The 22,732-nt window shown below is 38.8% G+C and overlaps 1 protein-coding gene across 2 annotated transcripts in view; it reads left to right on the top strand.

Annotated features, from left to right (window-relative positions):
* Window positions 1-22,732, top strand: part of LOC137979021 (putative E3 ubiquitin-protein ligase UBR7) — a 98,061-nt gene that overhangs the window by 10,762 nt on the left and 64,567 nt on the right. For both annotated transcript variants that reach the window (XM_068826171.1, XM_068826170.1), the window contains exon 2: window positions 122-255. In XM_068826171.1, the coding sequence (XP_068682272.1) occupies window positions 122-255 (134 nt within the window). The remainder of the gene's footprint in view (window positions 1-121; window positions 256-22,732) is intronic.

The following is a 22,732-nucleotide window of genomic DNA, read 5'->3' as shown; positions in this document are numbered from 1 at the left end:
AGTTTAACTTCACATTGTTTCATAAAGGAAGTACTCTTAATTTCAGATGGAATAAAATCATCTGGCAGTAGCCATAGTCATATCTCCAAAGTGTCACTCAAAAAGGTTTTATTGTTTGCAGGGTTATGTGAAGCGACAAGCTCTCTATGCATGTGGGACATGTGTGCCATCCAATGCAGAGCCTGCAGGAGTGTGTTTAGCTTGTACTCTGACATGTCACGATGGACATGTCATGTATGAGCTGTACACCAAAAGGTATTGATGAGTTAAATTAATTCCAAGCAAAGTAATTAGGCCACATTCTGAATAGGCATGGCATTGCTTTCAAGAGGCCAGTTATACTGACCTCACCCTATAGTTGAATTTGAAAATTACAGGGCTCGAGACTAACTTTTTAGCTCACTAGCCTAGTGGCTAGTATCAGGTCTGATTTCACTAGCCAGAATTAATCTAAATTTGTACTAGCCAGTCTCGTCATGCGCAGTTTCATTCATTGGAAAAAATATCATGAAAAGAATTCAACATTTCCAAACACAACTCGCGGTTTTAGTAAATATTCTCATATCCATCCTCGCAACAGTGGTGCAAATATGCTAGATTGTACTGCTTCCTGTATTTTTCTCACAAAGGCAAAGTTTTCGTGGCCTTGAGCCAATAGACCAATTTCGATATATCAAAATTCAGTCGAAAACAAAAGGCATCATCTCGAGGCTCTGGGGAATAAACTCATACAAATCCTTACATTTATTCCCCAGGGCCTCGAGATGATGTCTTTTGTTTAGGACTGAATTTTTATATATCGAAATTGGTCTATTCTCACAGAACCATTGCCAAAACTTTGCAACTCACAAAATTATGCACTGAAGTTTGGAAAATGCGGAATAACGTAAATTAAGAAATATTCCGTAAATAAAACTAAACTTCTCGCTTGGAAGTCTGTGGAAAGGCTATTCTTTTGATTAGAGCTATTTGTGATTGAAATTTTAACCTGAAAGCGCCATTCTATGCATAAAGCAAAAAAGCAGCAGAATGTGGGAAAATAATATCTTAAATTAGATATACAAAAAAATTCGAAAGGACAGACTTGCCCTCATATAAGAACTGATTTTCTTTTTAAAAGTCTCAAACAGCAATCCAACGTTTTATGCTTGATTAACTTTCGGAGTCAATTAATATTCGGCGGCCACAGTGCTCGCAAGCAAGTTTTCTCTCTTTTTATGTGAGATTCACCATTCCTACATTGTAGTAGACTAGATAAGTTGCTCCCTATCTCTTTCTTTTTTTTAATTTGAACTAAATTATATTTGGATTCAATTTCTAAACAAGTATGTGACCTCTTTCCATATACTTGTAACGACATCGCAAACAGCCACAAACAGTTTGCGTTGGCTCGATCACAAACACTGTCAGTTTTTGCGTTTGTGTTTGCGATCCTGTTTTCCATACACTGTATGCGTGATTGCTTTACGCAACTTGATCGTGTGACATCGTAAGAAAAGGGTGCAAAAATAGAAGCAGAATTAGTTTTTTGCGTCGAGTTCAACTTCTTATGTTGGAATTGTTGTGATGTCACAGATTCTGTGTCCGATACATTTTCAAGGAGCAGCAACGGTTGCAGCATAGCCAGTATCAAATTATACGTAGGACCTGGCTCTTTGTGATTAAGAACTTTACTACAGGTATATTTGGCGGGGTATTCCCTTAAGATATTCATTAAATTCACACTGTTTTGAGGATGCCATTTTAGGCCATTTTAGCCTCTAAATCGTCAAAACATATCACATCCACAAAAATATCATTGATTGATCGCAAACAATGAGAAACAGTTTATGATAAATGTGTTTCCATATTGTTGTTTCCTCGCTTTTTCATTGCTACTCGTCGGCAACAAGATGTACATAACGTTAGAAAATTTTCTATCTCTTGCGTCTTGTTTGCGATCATCGACGATTGGTCAGGGATGAACGCAAACTGTTTGTGATCAAGCTCGTGGAGAAGTTCCGCATGATTTCACACGTGATTAATTGTTCGTAGCGTGGCGTGGGGAAAGTGTAATCTATGTTTGTTTCCTCTTCAGTTTTTTTTTCAGCTTATCATTTTTTAAGGTAGTAAATTCCATAGAATCCTCTCAAAGTTGTGAGTTTCTACATTTTGTATTCTCTCCTTTTGCCTTATCCCATAACAAATATTTTTCATTTTGTTTTCGTCCAGAACTCTACTGCTTCACAATAATTATTTACTTGCCCCAATGGCTAGTGGACACTTAAAATCTACTAGCCACAAGTGAAACTTCACTAGCCTGTGGCTACATGTAGTTGGCTACCGTGAATGTTGAGCCCTGAATTACTTTCACTTCTCGCTGCATCAAAAAATAACATAATGAGGGGATTAAATATTTCCCTGTGATTAAAACGTAAAACTTGGCCATTTTCCATTTGAAAGACATTGCTTTTGCCAAAAAAAAAATCGACGATCAGTTGATTGAAAACAATATAAAACAATCAGTATAAAATTGCAAAGCAAGACTTGAATGAACGGTGCCGTGAAATGCAGTAAAATCAATTTCGCCTGGAATGTAAGAAGTTTTTTTCCCGAAATAATTAATTAATTAAGGTTGACAAATGTACAGGAAAGCACTTTGATCTTACAAGCTTTTGTTGCGAAGTTTGAACTTGCGGAAAGGTCAGAAGCTTCGTTGATGGGCATCTTGGTATGTGTTTTGTTATACCCCAACTCAAAATACATGTAGAACTGTTTTGCTCAGTTTTTGGAAGCTTTCGTCCAAATTTTGCTCTTTGCAGAAGTTTCTCAACGTTTTCACAGCATTGTGGGTGGCCTTGTTAGTAGACTTGGAGCTTTTGTCTCATCAAAGCTGTTCAATTTCTTCTTCAGTTCTTGTTGTTTGAAACCGTTTAGCTGCCATGACTGCATAAAAATTATTTGCTTGACGCGGCTGGCATACATACTGTATTTGCTGCTGTTTCGGATGTGCATGACCTGATCATTTGCGAGTCGAAAGTTCAAGTCATTGTTTCCCTAGGGAGTTAGTGAGTTTTGTTTTCCCTAGGGAGTTAGTGAGATTTGACCCATGACACATGACACGTTCTCCTCCAATCAGAAAACGTATTTGAGTTGGGAGGTATAATAAAAGAGTTTCATTGTGTTTCATTCAGTGAATGTAAAAAGAAATTTAAACTGTTAGTTTGTTTCAAACTCACAATGACCAGTTGACACCACTCTTCAATTCAAATGTTCTGGTAAGGTGATCACAGGAATTAAATATTCATTTTATTGTCCATCTATTGTTTCGTGGAACAATGAACATCACAGCTAAATACGAGTTTGAATAACAAAAGAAAAACGTATGTCAAATGCTTGTTTGGAAACGTGCATTTAAAAGCATGTGTGCGCAAAAATCGTGCATGTGTTTTGCGTCTGCGTAGGATGCTTATTTCTAGTCAGCACTGTACCTTGTGCAATCTCAGTCCAGCCTTATCACAAATGACCTGACTCACCTTAATCAAAGCAATATCTTGCTCTACACTAGGGACAGATTTGAGTCCATCATCCACATAAAAGTCTCTTCGTATGAACTCAGCTCTGTTTGCACAAAATTCTTCCTTTCCATTGTCGGCTGCTCTCTTGAGCCTGAAATTCACGCAGCCTGTAGAGCTACATGTACCCGCACCAAAAAGATGCACCTTCATTCTGTACTCTATCACTTCATTAGTGGAATCTCCATCCTTCCACCAAAGAAAAAGGCTACTTCTTCTTGTCTGAATCTGCACAGGATTCCCAAAAGATCTTTGGTTACGTCAGGTCCTTTCAACAGAGAGTCATTTAGGGACACTCCCTCAAACTTAGCTGAACAGTCTAAAACTACCCTTATTTGCTTAGCTTTTCAAGGATGGTAAACACTGGATTGTGGCACATAATTAATCATTCCATCCTGTGCTTCAAGTTGATCCTCGGGCACTCTCTCAGCACAAGAAGCGATCATGTCCTCCAAGAATGATCGATAATCTTCAAAAAATTTGGGTTGTTTTTAGACCTCGCTAGAAGCTACTCCCATCTCTTGACAGCTACATGTACATGTAAGTCATGATTTAAAGGCAGAGACAATCTTTCAGACTTAAGGGGAAGAGGCTTTTTATAAGGACCATCTGCTCTCTTCAGGATACCCTTTTCTAAAATTTCTAAGGAATTTCTTGTCGCGTCTGCTGAATATGGCTTCTCTCTCGAAGAACTTTTTATGTTTTTATGCAGTCAGATACAAGAAGTGGCACTGTAAGGCACGAAAATTTCTTTTACTAATCAGTGGCACTAAATAACGATTTCATACGGGTTAATATACAATGAAAATTTGAACTTGATCGTTAGTCTACACAAACATCAACTTCTCCCCTTTACAGCGACATTTTTTTTACACTGGTTGGTTTTCTGCCATTTTTCAGTTATACATGTAGTACAGCATAAATACAGCATAAATTTTATGCCAAAACTTGTAGCATCGCCCTACTCGAGCTTGCTACAACGTTTAAATTTTTTGAACTAAAATGGATTTTCACCTGTTTGAGCCAGTAACACGGTGCACCGGTTATGAGTACCAAATGGGTAACAAATGATAAAATGATAAATCCAATGGTATAAACCTAACCAAGCCGTAATGTAAGCATACGGCTTGGTTATAGACTGCTTACCGTAAGACTGCCAAGTGTTGTCGAGTTAACTGAGTATTAAATGAAGTTCCTGTAGTTTACAAAGTTGCTATGCACGACAGACGCCATGTGATGACTCACCCACTGTGTACATTTGTACATGTAAACAGTTAACATGAATGACCGAATTCTTCCTTAATAAGTGTTTTGTGTGCTTCCTTTAGGTTGGCCCTTACTTCATTGGTTATTCTTTAATACATGTATGTGCTGTTAAAGTAAGGAAATGTACTCATGATGCAATTCTGCCTGATGCAATATCACTTCTTTGTATACTTTGCTGAAGGAAGTTTGTTTCCTCATAGGTCCGCTAACTCAAGTTTTTGGCATAAACATAACTTTGCAAAACACTGTTTAATTTAGTAAAAGTTATGAAATAATGTTACCGACACCAAATACATGTAGTTAATGTGTATCTTCTAGGTCTGCATTTTCTAGGTCTGTGTTTTCTAGGTCTGCGTTTTCTAGACACCCCGAAAAAGGTTCTATTGTATCTTTTTTCGTCTAACCCTGACCTTATTTTATGTGGAGACTTGAAATTCAAACTTGTGCAGTTGTCTTCGTTTTATCATTTCCATTTTGGTGAGAAGTATGGGCAGCCATCCCCGCCAAAAACACATGGAACAGAGAAAAAAGAAATGGTTTAGTGATGGTTTGCCAAACAAAATAAGTAGTTTTGAAATGAAACTGTCGAAAAACAAAACGTTGAGTGTTGTTTTGTGAAGCGGCTTATTTAAAATTGAAATGGTTTAGATTGTTTTGAAATTGTTCCGACGACGATGTTAAAACGGAACAGAGTAATTCAAATTGGTTTGTTCAACTGAGAATCCATCCGTGAATGAAATGTGAAATGATTATGTCTGACAACAAATGATCTTGTGCCCCGTAGCAGAATGGTTTACTCAAAGAAGGCACGATTCAGCTAATTGACAAATGACTCAACTCACCGGCAAATGGTTTAATCAAGTATCAAATGGTTTAAGAGATGGGCAATCAATGCAGTGCAAAGTCAATTGGACAAGAGAAGACTGGAATGGGTTAGTTAAAGAAGGAACGGTTCAAGTAGTCGACGAACGACTTAATGGTTTAATGACTGGGCAAGTGATTCAGTGCAATTTGTCAAATAGACAAGACGAGACTGAAATGGTTTAGTTAAAGAACGACTGGTTCAACTAATTGACAGACGACTTCACTCACCGGCCAATGGTTTAATCAAGTGTCAAATGGTTTAATAGCCGGGCAAGTGATTCAGTGCAAGGTCAAGTGGACAAGTCAAGATCGAAGTGATTTAGTCGACGGGGGGGTCTGACGTAAACATCTGTCGTCAGCCCGATAAATCTTGGCACAAACCTGACAGGACTTGTGTACTTTGGGTGAAATTGTTTTCGTCCTTCTTTTTGCATGAAGTATTGTTTTTGTTTTTTGAGAGCAAGGCTAAATGTACAATGTAACTGATTAATGATGTCCACAGCATGAAGATAAACAAGATAAGGTCTTGTTTCCCAGTTCAGAGTTGTGTTCTTGATAGCTTTACTCTGTTTTTGTACATAAAATGGAAACTGTGTCGAAGTGGGGTTTCGTAAAGAACATAGTCTCCTTGGCAGCCGTCTTTCGGGTGTCACACAAAAAGCTTTGCGTGACATCCTGACCATTGACTACTGTACCTGACTGACTGAAAAGAAGGGTCCTTAAGGTAATCCCCTTTAAAATGACGTACTATCCAGATTTTTGTCAGACTTGGCACAATTGATATTCATACACAGGACACTTAAAAAGGCAATAAAAAGATGGTGTCATTGTGCTTGTTTTTGTGCTGCATGCAAGCAAGGTCACACAAACACCAACCGGGTTGGTGTTAGTGTCGCATTGGTTTTTTTGTTGTACTTAAAAATTTTGTGACACAGTGGTCTCTTCTTGTGATCCACCTTCCCACACGCTTGCCGTGGGAGAATGGCTGTGCTGTTCCCAACCCAGCTTACCACATTTGTTGTGTGGAGCTGCCACTTAAAGGGGTGTCTAAGACACCCGCCTGGAATGTTAGCTATGCCATGCTGATGAGGCCTAGCAAGGCCGAAACAGCTGTCCATGGCTGCTAATTGACTGGGTGTAATGGTTGTGTGCATGTGTGATGTGTTGGCCACATTGGGTTGGTGTTTGTGTCACCTTGCTTTTTTTGTTGTACGTAGAAGAAAGGGCATGCAGCGCAAAAACGAGCTAGGTGACACCACCTTTTTGTTGCCTTTTTTTAGTGTCCTGTGTATGAATATCAATTGTGCCAAGTTTGACAAAATCCGGGACAGTGCGTCATTTTGTAGGGAATTACCGTAAGGACCCTTCTTTTTAGTCAGTCTTGTAGTCAATGGTCAGGATGTCACACAAAGCTTGTTGTGTGACATCCTGAAAGACAGCTTCGAAGGAGACTACGTTCTTCACAAAAACCCCACTTCAACACAGTTTCCATTTTATGTACAAAAACAGAGTAAAACTATTGAGAAGACATTTCTGAACTGGGAACTAGGACCTTATCTTGTTTATCTTCATGCTGTGAGCATCATCAATCATTTACATTTAGCCCTGCTCTCGAAAAACGAAAAGAATACTTCATGGAAAAAGAAGGACGAAAACAATTTCACCCGGAGTACAAAAAGCCTGTCAGGTTCGTGCCAAGTTTTATTGGACTTACTGCTGATATTTACATCAGACCCCCCATTGACTAAATCATTTCAGTCTTGACTTGTCCATTTGACCTTGCACTGAATCACTTGCCCGGCTATTAAACCATTTGACACTTGATTAAACCATTGGCCAGTGAGTTAAGTCGTCCGTCGATTAGTTGAACCATGCGTTCTTTAACTAAATCATTTCAGTCTCGTCTTGTCCATTTGACCTTGCACTGAATCACTTTCCTGGCCATTAAACCATTTACTGGTGAGTTAAGCCGTTTGTCGACTAGTTGAACCATTCCTTCTTTAACTAAACCATCTCAGTCTTCTCTTGTCCATTTGACTTTGCACTGAATCAATTGCCCGTGTCTTAAACCATTTGATACTCGATTAAACCATTTGCCGGTGAGTTAAGTCATTTGTCAATTAGCTGAATTGAGCCTTCTTTGAGTAAACCAGTCTGCTACAGGGCACAAGATCATTTGTTCTCAGTTGAATAAACCAATTAGAATTAGTCTGTTCCGTTTTAACATCGTCGTCTGAACCATTTCAAAACAATCTAAACCATTTCAATTTTGACTAAACTGGTTCACAAAAGAACAGTTAACCTTTCTTTTTGGACAGTTTCATTTCAAAACCACTTATTTTGTTTGACAAACCATCGTAAAACTATTTGTGTTTTCTCTCTCAATTTCTTTATTTTGGGGGATGATGGCCACCCATAGAGAAGCAAGTATTCTTTCCACATACTGTATCATTATTGAACTTGCCAAATTTCAATTTTAATTGATACATACCGGTACTTGTGAGGCATTGGAGCCTACATGTATTCCGGTACTATTTTGAGACCAAATGTAGGAACAAATTTAAGAATGGTTTTTTCTTTTTTCATCGCTTTCATTAGCAATAAATTGTTATGTGTAATCATAGCAATTGCAGCATGTTGATTGCGCATGGAAAAAAAAATTTAAGAATGTACTGTGATTAGTGGAGAAATGAAGTCTATTAATTATCTGAACGCTTATCGTTTGCATATGAGTTATAATTAAAGAATTTAATGCAAAACCAGCAAGCGAAACAAACTTAGGAAATTCTGAAGTCTGATGTTCAAATCATCTTTGCTCCCATGCTGATGCCGTATGTAAGCATACGGCTTGATTAGACTGCTTACCGTAAGTCACTGCCAAGTGTTGTGGAGTTCACTGAGTATTAAATGAAGTTCCTGTAGTTTACAAAGTTGCTATACACAACAGACGCCATGTGACGACTCACGCGATGTGTACGTTTGTACATGTAAACAGTTAACATGAATGACCGAATTCTTCCTTAATAAGTGTTTTGTGTGCTTCCTTTAGGTTGGCCCTTACTTCATTGGTTATTTCTAAATGTTTGCTGTTGAAGTAAGGAAATGACTATTGATGATGCAATTCTGCATGATGCAATAGCACTTCTTTGTATACTTTGCTGAAGGAAGTTTGTTTCCTGATAGGTCCGCTAATTGATTTTTTTTTTTTTGGCATAAACGTAACTTTGCAAATCTATTTTATCTGGAGACTTGAAATTCAAACTTGTGCAGTTGTCTTCGTTTTATCATTGCCATTTTGGTGAGAAGTATGGGCAGCCATCGCCGCCAAAAACACATGGAACAGAGAAAAAGGAAATGGTTTAGTGATGGTTTGCCAAACAAAATAAGTGGTTTTGAAATGAAACTGTCGAAAAACAAAACGTTGAGTGTTGTTTTGTGAAGCGGCTTATTTAAAATTGAAATGGTTTAGATTGTTTTGAAATTGTTCCGACGACGATGTTAAAACAGAACAGACTAATTCATATTGGTTTGTTCAACTGAGAATCCGTCCGTGAATGAAATGTGAAATGATCACGTCTGACAACAAAAAAAATGATCTTGTGCCCTGTAGCAGAATGGTTTACTCAAAGAAGGCACGATTCAGCTAATTGACAAATGACTCAAGTCATTGGCAAATGGTTTAATCAAATATGAAATGGTTTAAGAGACGGGCCATCAATTCAGTGCAAAGTCAACTGGACAAGAGAAGACTGGAATGGGTTAGTTAAAGAAGGAACGGTTCAAGTAGTCGACGAACGACTTAATGGTTTAATGACTGGGCAAGTGATTCAGTGCAATTTGTCAAATAGACAAGACGAGACTGAAATGGTTTAGTTAAAGAACGACTGGTTCAACTAATTGACAGACGACTTCACTCACCGGCCAATGGTTTAATGAAGTGTCAAATGGTTTAATAGCCGGGCAAGTGATTCAGTGCAAGGTCAAGTGGACAAGTCAAGATCGAAGTGATTTAGTCGACGGGGGGGTCTGACGTAAACATCTGTCGTCAGCCCGATAAATCTTGGCACAAACCTGACAGGACTTGTGTACTTTGGGTGAAATTGTTTTCGTGCTTTTTTTTGCATGAAGTATTGTTTTTGTTTTTTGAGAGCAAGGCTAAATGTACAATGTAACTGCATGATTAATGATGTCCACAGCATGAAGATAAACAAGATAAGGTCTTGTTTCCCAGTTCAGAGTTGTGTTCTTGATAGCTTTACTCTGTTTTTGTACATAAAATGGAAACTGTGTCGAAGTGGGGTTTCGTAAAGAACATAGTCTCCTTGGCAGCCGTCTTTCGGGTGTCACACAAAAAGCTTTGCGTGACATCCTGACCATTGACTACTGTACCTGACTGACTGAAAAGAAGGGTCCTTAAGGTAATCCCCTTTAAAATGACGTACTATCCAGCTTTTTGTCAGACTTGGCACAATTGATATTCATACACAGGACACTTAAAAAGGCAATAAAAAGATGGTGTCATTGTGCTTGTTTTTGTGCTGCATGCAAGCAAGGTCACACAAACACCAACCGGGTTGGTGTTAGTGTCGCATTGGTTTTTTTGTTGTACTTAAAAATTTTGTGACACAGTGGTCTCTTCTTGTGATCCACCTTCCCACACGCTTGCCGTGGGAGAATGGCTGTGCTGTTCCCAACCCAGCTTACCACATTTGTTGTGTGGAGCTGCCACTTAAAGGGGTGTCTAAGACACCCGCCTGGAATGTTAGCTATGCCATGCTGATGAGGCCTAGCAAGGCCGAAACAGCTGTCCATGGCTGCTAATTGACTGGGTGTAATGGTTGTGTGCATGTGTGATGTGTTGGCCACATTGGGTTGGTGTTTGTGTCACCTTGCTTTTTTTGTTGTACGTAGAAGAAAGGGCATGCAGCGCAAAAACGAGCTAGGTGACACCACCTTTTTGTTGCCTTTTTTTAGTGTCCTGTGTATGAATATCAATTGTGCCAAGTTTGACAAAATCCGGGATAGTGCGTCATTTTGTAGGGAATTACCGTAAGGACCCTTCTTTTTAGTCAGTCTTGTAGTCAATGGTCAGGATGTCACACAAAGCTTGTTGTGTGACATCCTGAAAGACAGCTTCGAAGGAGACTACGTTCTTCACAAAAACCCCACTTCAACACAGTTTCCATTTTATGTACAAAAACAGAGTAAAACTATTGAGAAGACATTTCTGAACTGGGAACTAGGACCTTATCTTGTTTATCTTCATGCTGTGAGCATCATCAATCATTTACATTTAGCCCTGCTCTCGAAAAACGAAAAGAATACTTCATGGAAAAAGAAGGACGAAAACAATTTCACCCGGAGTACAAAAAGCCTGTCAGGTTCGTGCCAAGTTTTATTGGACTTACTGCTGATATTTACATCAGACCCCCCATTGACTAAATCATTTCAGTCTTGACTTGTCCATTTGACCTTGCACTGAATCACTTGCCCGGCTATTAAACCATTTGACACTTGATTAAACCATTGGCCAGTGAGTTAAGTCGTCCGTCGATTAGTTGAACCATGCGTTCTTTAACTAAACCATTTCAGTCTCGTCTTGTCCATTTGACCTTGCAGTGAATCACTTTCCTGGCCATTAAACCATTTACTGGTGAGTTAAGCCGTTTGTCGACTAGTTGAACCATTCCTTCTTTAACTAAACCATTTCAGTCTTCTCTTGTCCATTTGACTTTGCACTGAATCAATTGCCCGTGTCTTAAACCATTTGATACTCGATTAAACCATTTGCCGGTGAGTTAAGTCATTTGTCAATTAGCTGAATTGAGCCTTCTTTGAGTAAACCAGTCTGCTACAGGGCACAAGATCATTTGTTCTCAGTTGAATAAACCAATTAGAATTAGTCTGTTCCGTTTTAACATCGTCGTCTGAACCATTTCAAAACAATCTAAACCATTTCAATTTTGACTAAACCGGTTCACAAAAGAACAGTTAACCTTTTCTTTTTGGACAGTTTCATTTCAAAACCACTTATTTTGTTTGACAAACCATCGTAAAACTATTTGTGTTTTCTCTCTCAATTTCTTTATTTTGGGGGATGATGGCCACCCATAGAGAAGCAAGTATTCTTTCCACATACTGTGTCATTATTGAACTTGCCAAATTTCAATTTTAATTGATACATACCGGTACTTGTGAGGCATTGGAGCCTACATGTATTCCGGTACTATTTTGAGACCAAATGTAGGAACAAATTTAAGAATGGTTTTTTCTTTTTTCATCGCTTTCATTAGCAATAAATTGTTATGTGTAATCATAGCAATTGCAGCATGTTGATTGCGCATGGAAAAAAAAATTTAAGAATGTACTGTGATTAGTGGAGAAATGAAGTCTATTAATTATCTGAACGCTTATCGTTTGCATATGAGTTATAATTAAAGAATTTAATGCAAAACCAGCAAGCGAAACAAACTTAGGAAATTCTGAAGTCTGATGTTCAAATCATCTTTGCTCCCATGCTGATGCCGTATGTAAGCATACGGCTTGATTAGACTGCTTACCGTAAGTCACTGCCAAGTGTTGTGGAGTTCACTGAGTATTAAATGAAGTTCCTGTAGTTTACAAAGTTGCTATACACAACAGACGCCATGTGACGACTCACGCGATGTGTACGTTTGTACATGTAAACAGTTAACATGAATGACCGAATTCTTCCTTAATAAGTGTTTTGTGTGCTTCCTTTAGGTTGGCCCTTACTTCATTGGTTATTTCTAAATGTTTGCTGTTGAAGTAAGGAAATGACTATTGATGATGCAATTCTGCATGATGCAATAGCACTTCTTTGTATACTTTGCTGAAGGAAGTTTGTTTCCTGATAGGTCCGCTAATTGATTTTTTTTTTTTGGCATAAACGTAACTTTGCAAATCTATTTTATCTGGAGACTTGAAATTCAAACTTGTGCAGTTGTCTTCGTTTTATCATTGCCATTTTGGTGAGAAGTATGGGCAGCCATCGCCGCCAAAAACACATGGAACAGAGAAAAAGGAAATGGTTTAGTGATGGTTTGCCAAACAAAATAAGTGGTTTTGAAATGAAACTGTCGAAAAACAAAACGTTGAGTGTTGTTTTGTGAAGCGGCTTATTTAAAATTGAAATGGTTTAGATTGTTTTGAAATTGTTCCGACGACGATGTTAAAACAGAACAGACTAATTCATATTGGTTTGTTCAACTGAGAATCCGTCCGTGAATGAAATGTGAAATGATCACGTCTGACAACAAAAAAAATGATCTTGTGCCCTGTAGCAGAATGGTTTACTCAAAGAAGGCACGATTCAGCTAATTGACAAATGACTCAAGTCATTGGCAAATGGTTTAATCAAATATGAAATGGTTTAAGAGACGGGCCATCAATTCAGTGCAAAGTCAACTGGACAAGAGAAGACTGGAATGGGTTAGTTAAAGAAGGAACGGTTCAAGTAGTCGACGAACGACTTAATGGTTTAATGACTGGGCAAGTGATTCAGTGCAATTTGTCAAATAGACAAGACGAGACTGAAATGGTTTAGTTAAAGAACGACTGGTTCAACTAATTGACAGACGACTTCACTCACCGGCCAATGGTTTAATGAAGTGTCAAATGGTTTAATAGCCGGGCAAGTGATTCAGTGCAAGGTCAAGTGGACAAGTCAAGATCGAAGTGATTTAGTCGACGGGGGGGTCTGACGTAAACATCTGTCGTCAGCCCGATAAATCTTGGCACAAACCTGACAGGACTTGTGTACTTTGGGTGAAATTGTTTTCGTGCTTTTTTTGCATGAAGTATTGTTTTTGTTTTTTGAGAGCAAGGCTAAATGTACAATGTAACTGCATGATTAATGATGTCCACAGCATGAAGATAAACAAGATAAGGTCTTGTTTCCCAGTTCAGAGTTGTGTTCTTGATAGCTTTACTCTGTTTTTGTACATAAAATGGAAACTGTGTCGAAGTGGGGTTTCGTAAAGAACATAGTCTCCTTGGCAGCCGTCTTTCGGGTGTCACACAAAAAGCTTTGCGTGACATCCTGACCATTGACTACTGTACCTGACTGACTGAAAAGAAGGGTCCTTAAGGTAATCCCCTTTAAAATGACGTACTATCCAGCTTTTTGTCAGACTTGGCACAATTGATATTCATACACAGGACACTTAAAAAGGCAATAAAAAGATGGTGTCATTGTGCTTGTTTTTGTGCTGCATGCAAGCAAGGTCACACAAACACCAACCGGGTTGGTGTTAGTGTCGCATTGGTTTTTTTGTTGTACTTAAAAATTTTGTGACACAGTGGTCTCTTCTTGTGATCCACCTTCCCACACGCTTGCCGTGGGAGAATGGCTGTGCTGTTCCCAACCCAGCTTACCACATTTGTTGTGTGGAGCTGCCACTTAAAGGGGTGTCTAAGACACCCGCCTGGAATGTTAGCTATGCCATGCTGATGAGGCCTAGCAAGGCCGAAACAGCTGTCCATGGCTGCTAATTGACTGGGTGTAATGGTTGTGTGCATGTGTGATGTGTTGGCCACATTGGGTTGGTGTTTGTGTCACCTTGCTTTTTTTGTTGTACGTAGAAGAAAGGGCATGCAGCGCAAAAACGAGCTAGGTGACACCACCTTTTTGTTGCCTTTTTTTAGTGTCCTGTGTATGAATATCAATTGTGCCAAGTTTGACAAAATCCGGGATAGTGCGTCATTTTGTAGGGAATTACCGTAAGGACCCTTCTTTTTAGTCAGTCTTGTAGTCAATGGTCAGGATGTCACACAAAGCTTGTTGTGTGACATCCTGAAAGACAGCTTCGAAGGAGACTACGTTCTTCACAAAAACCCCACTTCAACACAGTTTCCATTTTATGTACAAAAACAGAGTAAAACTATTGAGAAGACATTTCTGAACTGGGAACTAGGACCTTATCTTGTTTATCTTCATGCTGTGAGCATCATCAATCATTTACATTTAGCCCTGCTCTCGAAAAACGAAAAGAATACTTCATGGAAAAAGAAGGACGAAAACAATTTCACCCGGAGTACAAAAAGCCTGTCAGGTTCGTGCCAAGTTTTATTGGACTTACTGCTGATATTTACATCAGACCCCCCATTGACTAAATCATTTCAGTCTTGACTTGTCCATTTGACCTTGCACTGAATCACTTGCCCGGCTATTAAACCATTTGACACTTGATTAAACCATTGGCCAGTGAGTTAAGTCGTCCGTCGATTAGTTGAACCATGCGTTCTTTAACTAAACCATTTCAGTCTCGTCTTGTCCATTTGACCTTGCAGTGAATCACTTTCCTGGCCATTAAACCATTTACTGGTGAGTTAAGCCGTTTGTCGACTAGTTGAACCATTCCTTCTTTAACTAAACCATTTCAGTCTTCTCTTGTCCATTTGACTTTGCACTGAATCAATTGCCCGTGTCTTAAACCATTTGATACTCGATTAAACCATTTGCCGGTGAGTTAAGTCATTTGTCAATTAGCTGAATTGAGCCTTCTTTGAGTAAACCAGTCTGCTACAGGGCACAAGATCATTTGTTCTCAGTTGAATAAACCAATTAGAATTAGTCTGTTCCGTTTTAATATCGTCGTCTGAACCATTTCAAAACAATCTAAACCATTTCAATTTTGACTAAACCGGTTCACAAAAGAACAGTTAACCTTTTCTTTTTGGACAGTTTCATTTCAAAACCACTTATTTTGTTTGACAAACCATCGTAAAACTATTTGTGTTTTCTCTCTCAATTTCTTTATTTTGGGGGATGATGGCCACCCATAGAGAAGCAAGTATTCTTTCCACATACTGTATCATTATTGAACTTGCCAAATTTCAATTTTAATTGATACATACCGGTACTTGTGAGGCATTGGAGCCTACATGTATTCCGGTACTATTTTGAGACCAAATGTAGGAACAAATTTAAGAATGGTTTTTTCTTTTTTCATCGCTTTCATTAGCAATAAATTGTTATGTGTAATCATAGCAATTGCAGCATGTTGATTGCGCATGGAAAAAAAAATTTAAGAATGTACTGTGATTAGTGGAGAAATGAAGTCTATTAATTATCTGAACGCTTATCGTTTGCATATGAGTTATAATTAAAGAATTTAATGCAAAACCAGCAAGCGAAACAAACTTAGGAAATTCTGAAGTCTGATGTTCAAATCATCTTTGCTCCCATGCTGATGCCGTATGTAAGCATACGGCTTGATTAGACTGCTTACCGTAAGTCACTGCCAAGTGTTGTGGAGTTCACTGAGTATTAAATGAAGTTCCTGTAGTTTACAAAGTTGCTATACACAACAGACGCCATGTGACGACTCACGCGATGTGTACGTTTGTACATGTAAACAGTTAACATGAATGACCGAATTCTTCCTTAATAAGTGTTTTGTGTGCTTCCTTTAGGTTGGCCCTTACTTCATTGGTTATTTCTAAATGTTTGCTGTTGAAGTAAGGAAATGACTATTGATGATGCAATTCTGCATGATGCAATAGCACTTCTTTGTATACTTTGCTGAAGGAAGTTTGTTTCCTGATAGGTCCGCTAATTGATTTTTTTTTTTTGGCATAAACGTAACTTTGCAAATCTATTTTATCTGGAGACTTGAAATTCAAACTTGTGCAGTTGTCTTCGTTTTATCATTGCCATTTTGGTGAGAAGTATGGGCAGCCATCGCTGCCAAAAACACATGGAACAGAGAAAAAGGAAATGGTTTAGTGATGGTTTGCCAAACAAAATAAGTGGTTTTGAAATGAAACTGTCGAAAAACAAAATGTTGAGTGTTGTTTTGTGAAGCGGCTTATTTAAAATTGAAATGGTTTAGATTGTTTTGAAATTGTTCCGACGACGATGTTAAAACAGAACAGACTAATTCATATTGGTTTGTTCAACTGAGAATCCGTCCGTGAATGAAATGTGAAATGATCACGTCTGACAACAAAAAAAATGATCTTGTGCCCTGTAGCAGAATGGTTTACTCAAAGAAGGCACGATTCAGCTAATTGACAAATGACTCAAGTCATTGGCAAATGGTTTAATCAAATATGAAATGGTTTAAGAGACGGGCCATCAATTCAGTGCAAAGTCAACTGGACAAGAGAAGACTGGAATGGGTTAGTTAAAGAAGGAACGGTTCAAGTAGTCGACGAACGACTTAATGGTTTAATGACTGGGCAAGTGATTCAGTGCAATTTGTCAAATAGACAAGACGAGACTGAAATGGTTTAGTTAAAGAACGACTGGTTCAACTAATTGACAGACGACTTCACTCACCGGCCAATGGTTTAATCAAGTGTCAAATGGTTTAATAGCCGGGCAAGTGATTCAGTGCAAGGTCAAGTGGACAAGTCAAGATCGAAGTGATTTAGTCGACGGGGGGGTCTGACGTAAACATCTGTCGTCAGCCCGATAAATCTTGGCACAAACCTGACAGGACTTGTGTACTTTGGGTGAAATTGTTTTCGTCCTTCTTTTTGCTTGAAGTATTGTTTTTGTTTTTTGAGAGCAAGGCTAAATGTACAATGTAACTGATTAATGATGTCCACAGCATGAAGATAAACAAGATAAGGTCTTGTTTCCCAGTTCAGAGTTGTGTTCTTGATAGCTTTACTCTGTTTTTGTACATAAAATGGAAACTGTGTCGAAGTGGGGTTTCGTAAAGAACATAGTCTCCTTGGCAGCCGTCTTTCGGGTGTCACACAACAAGCTTTGCGTGACATCCTGACCATTGACTACTGTACCTGACTGACTGAAAAGAAGGGTCCTTAAGGTAATCCCCTTTAAAATGACGTACTATCCAGATTTTTGTCAGACTTGGCACAATTGATATTCATACACAGGACACTTAAAAAGGCAATAAAAAGATGGTGTCATTGTGCTTGTTTTTGTGCTGCATGCAAGCAAGGTCACACAAACACCAACCGGGTTGGTGTTAGTGTCGCATTGGTTTTTTTGTTGTACTTAAAAATTTTCTGACACAGTGGTCTCTTCTTGTGATCCACCTTCCCACACGCTTGCCGTGGGAGAATGGCTGTGCTGTTCCCAACCCAGCTTACCACATTTGTTGTGTGGAGCTGCCACTTAAAGGGGTGTCTAAGACACCCGCCTGGAATGTTAACTATGCCATGCTGATGAGGCCTAGCAAGGCCGAAACAGCTGTCCATGGCTGCTAATTGACTGGGTGTAATGGTTGTGTGCATGTGTGATGTGTTGGCCACATTGGGTTGGTGTTTGTGTCACCTTGCTTTTTTTGTTGTACGTAGAAGAAAGGGCATGCAGCGCAAAAACGAGCTAGGTGACACCACCTTTTTGTTGCCTTTTTTTAGTGTCCTGTGTATGAATATCAATTGTGCCAAGTTTGACAAAATCCGGGATAGTGCGTCATTTTGTAGGGAATTACCGTAAGGACCCTTCTTTTTAGTCAGTCTTGTAGTCAATGGTCAGGATGTCACACAAAGCTTGTTGTGTGACATCCTGAAAGACAGCTTCGAAGGAGACTACGTTCTTCACAAAAACCCCACTTCAACACAGTTTCCATTTTATGTACAAAAACAGAGTAAAACTATTGAGAAGACAACTCTGAACTGGGAACTAGGACCTTATCTTGTTTATCTTCATGCTGTGAGCATCATCAATCAGTTACATTTAGCCCTGCTCTCGAAAAACGAAAAGAATACTTCATGCAAAAAGAAGGACGAAAACAATTTCACCCGGAGTACAAAAAGCCTGTCAGGTTCGTGCCAAGTTTTATTGGACTTACTGCTGATATTTACATCAGACCCCCCATTGACTAAATCATTTCAGTCTTGACTTGTCCATTTGACCTTGCACTGAATCACTTGCCCGGCTATTAAACCATTTGACACTTGATTAAACCATTGGCCAGTGAGTTAAGTCGTCCGTCGATTAGTTGAACCATGCGTTCTTTAACTAAACCATTTCAGTCTCGTCTTGTCCATTTGACCTTGCAGTGAATCACTTTCCTGGCCATTAAACCATTTACTGGTGAGTTAAGCCGTTTGTCGACTAGTTGAACCATTCCTTCTTTAACTAAACCATTTCAGTCTTCTCTTGTCCATTTGACTTTGCACTGAATCAATTGCCCGTGTCTTAAACCATTTGATACTCGATTAAACCATTTGCCGGTGAGTTAAGTCATTTGTCAATTAGCTGAATTGAGCCTTCTTTGAGTAAACCAGTCTGCTACAGGGCACAAGATCATTTGTTCTCAGTTGAATAAACCAATTAGAATTAGTCTGTTCTGTTTTAACATCGTCGTCTGAACCATTTCAAAACAATCTAAACCATTTCAATTTTGACTAAACCGGTTCACAAAAGAACAGTTAACCTTTTCTTTTTGGACAGTTTCATTTCAAAACCACTTATTTTGTTTGACAAACCATCGTAAAACTATTTGTGTTTTCTCTCTCAATTTCTTTATTTTGGGGGATGATGGCCACCCATAGAGAAGCAAGTATTCTTTCCACATACTGTATCATTATTGAACTTGCCAAATTTCAATTTTAATTGATACATACCGGTACTTGTGAGGCATTGGAGCCTACATGTATTCCGGTACTATTTTGAGACCAAATGTAGGAGCAAATTTAAGAATGGTTTTTTCTTTTTTCATCGCTTTCATTAGCAATAAATTGTTATGTGTAATCATAGCAATTGCAGCATGTTGATTGCGCATGGAAAAAAAAATTTAAGAATGTACTGTGATTAGTGGAGAAATGAAGTCTATTAATTATCTGAACGCTTATCGTTTGCATATGAGTTATAATTAAAGAATTTAATGCAAAACCAGCAAGCGAAACAAACTTAGGAAATTCTGAAGTCTGATGTTCAAATCATCTTTGCTCCCATGCTGATGCCGTATGTAAGCATACGGCTTGATTAGACTGCTTACCGTAAGTCACTGCCAAGTGTTGTGGAGTTCACTGAGTATTAAATGAAGTTCCTGTAGTTTACAAAGTTGCTATACACAACAGACGCCATGTGACGACTCACGCGATGTGTACGTTTGTACATGTAAACAGTTAACATGAATGACCGAATTCTTCCTTAATAAGTGTTTTGTGTGCTTCCTTTAGGTTGGCCCTTACTTCATTGGTTATTTCTAAATGTTTGCTGTTGAAGTAAGGAAATGACTATTGATGATGCAATTCTGCATGATGCAATAGCACTTCTTTGTATACTTTGTTGAAGGAAGTTTGTTTCCTGATAGGTCCGCTAATTGATTTTTTTTTTTTTGGCATAAACGTAACTTTGCAAATCTATTTTATCTGGAGACTTGAAATTCAAACTTGTGCAGTTGTCTTCGTTTTATCATTGCCATTTTGGTGAGAAGTATGGGCAGCCATCGCCGCCAAAAACACATGGAACAGAGAAAAAGGAAATGGTTTAGTGATGGTTTGCCAAACAAAATAAGTGGTTTTGAAATGAAACTGTCGAAAAACAAAAGGTTGAGTGTTGTTTTGTGAAGCGGCTTATTTAAAATTGAAATAGTTTAGATTGTTTTGAAATTGTTCCGACGACGATGTTAAAACAGAACAGACTAATTCATATTGGTTTGTTCAACTGAGAATCCGTCCGTGAATGAAATGTGAAATGATCACGTCTGACAACAAAAAAAATGATCTTGTGCCCTGTAGCAGAATGGTTTACTCAAAGAAGGCACGATTCAGCTAATTGACAAATGACTCAAGTCATTGGCAAATGGTTTAATCAAATATGAAATGGTTTAAGAGACGGGCCATCAATTCAGTGCAAAGTCAACTGGACAAGAGAAGACTGGAATGGGTTAGTTAAAGAAGGAACGGTTCAAGTAGTCGACGAACGACTTAATGGTTTAATGACTGGGCAAGTGATTCAGTGCAATTTGTCAAATAGACAAGACGAGACTGAAATGGTTTAGTTAAAGAACGACTGGTTCAACTAATTGACAGACGACTTCACTCACCAGCCAATGGTTTAATCAAGTGTCAAATGGTTTAATAGCCGGGCAAGTGATTCAGTGCAAGGTCAAGTGGACAAGTCAAGATCGAAGTGATTTAGTCGATGGGGGGGTCTGACGTAAACATCTGTCGTCAGCCCGATAAATCTTGGCACAAACCTGACAGGACTTGTGTACTTTGGGTGAAATTGTTTTCGTCCTTCTTTTTGCATGAAGTATTGTTTTTGTTTTTTGAGAGCAAGGCTAAATGTACAATGTAACTGATTAATGATGTCCACAGCATGAAGATAAACAAGATAAGGTCTTGTTTCCCAGTTCAGAGTTGTGTTCTTGATAGCTTTACTCTGTTTTTGTACATAAAATGGAAACTGTGTCGAAGTGGGGTTTCGTAAAGAACATAGTCTCCTTGGCAGCCGTCTTTCGGGTGTCACACAACAAGCTTTGCATGACATCCTGACCATTGACTACTGTACCTGACTGACTGAAAAGAAGGGTCCTTAAGGTAATCCCCTTTAAAATGACGTACTATCCAGATTTTTGTCAGACTTGGCACAATTGATATTCATACACAGGACACTTAAAAAGGCAATAAAAAGATGGTGTCATTGTGCTTGTTTTTGTGCTGCATGCAAGCAAGGTCACACAAACACCAACCGGGTTGGTGTTAGTGTCGCATTGGTTTTTTTGTTGTACTTAAAAATTTTGTGACATAGTGGTCTCTTCTTGTGATCCACCTTCCCACACGCTTGCCGTGGGAGAATGGCTGTGCTGTTCCCAACCCAGCTTACCACATTTGTTGTGTGGAGCTGCCACTTAAAGGGGTGTCTAAGACACCCGCCTGGAATGTTAGCTATGCCATGCTGATGAGGCCTAGCAAGGCCGAAACAGCTGTCCATGGCTGCTAATTGACTGGGTGTAATGGTTGTCTGCATGTGTGATGTGTTGGCCACATTGGGTTGGTGTTTGTGTCACCTTGCTTTTTTTGTTGTACGTAGAAGAAAGGGCATGCAGCGCAAAAACGAGCTAGGTGACATCACCTTTTTGTTGCCTTTTTTTAGTGTCCTGTGTATGAATATCAATTGTGCCAAGTTTGACAAAATCCGGGATAGTGCGTCATTTTGTAGGGAATTACCGTAAGGACCCTTCTTTTTAGTCAGTCTTGTAGTCAATGGTCAGGATGTCACACAAAGCTTGTTGTGTGATATCCTGAAAGACAGCTTCGAAGGAGACTACGTTCTTCACAAAAACCCCACTTCAACACAGTTTCCATTTTATGTACAAAAACAGAGTAAAAGTATCGAGAAGACAACTCTGAACTGGGAATTAGGACCTTATCTTGTTTAGCTTCATGCTGTGAGCATCATCAATCATTTACATTTAGCCCTGCTCTCGAAAAACGAAAAGAATACTTCATGGAAAAAGAAGGACGAAAACAATTTCACCCGGAGTACAAAAAGCCTGTCAGGTTCGTGCCAAGTTTTATTGGACTTACTGCTGATATTTACATCAGACCCCCCCATTGACTAAATCATTTCAGTCTTGACTTGTCCATTTGACCTTGCACTGAATCACTTGCCCGGCTATTGAACCATTTGACACTTGATTAAACCATTGGCCAGTGAGTTAAGTCGTCCGTCGATTAATTGAACCATGCGTTCTTTAACTAAACCATTTCAGTCTCGTCTTGTCCATTTGACCTTGCAGTGAATCACTTTCCTGGCCATTAAACCATTTACTGGTGAGTTAAGCCGTTTGTCGACTAGTTGAACCATTCCTTCTTTAACTAAACCATTTCAGTCTTCTCTTGTCCATTTGACTTTGCACTGAATCAATTGCCCGTGTCTTAAACCATTTGATACTCGATTAAACCATTTGCCGGTGAGTTAAGTCATTTGTCAATTAGCTGAATTGAGCCTTCTTTGAGTAAACCAGTCTGCTACAGGGCACAAGATCATTTGTTCTCAGTTGAATAAACCAATTAGAATTAGTCTGTTCCGTTTTAACATCGTCGTCTGAACCATTTCAAAACAATCTAAGCCATTTCAATTTTGACTAAAC

Source organism: Montipora foliosa, chromosome 12 (genome assembly GCF_036669935.1).
Source record: "Montipora foliosa isolate CH-2021 chromosome 12, ASM3666993v2, whole genome shotgun sequence".
Taxonomy (NCBI): domain Eukaryota; kingdom Metazoa; phylum Cnidaria; class Anthozoa; order Scleractinia; family Acroporidae; genus Montipora; species Montipora foliosa.
This window is presented reverse-complemented; position numbering and strand designations above follow the sequence as displayed.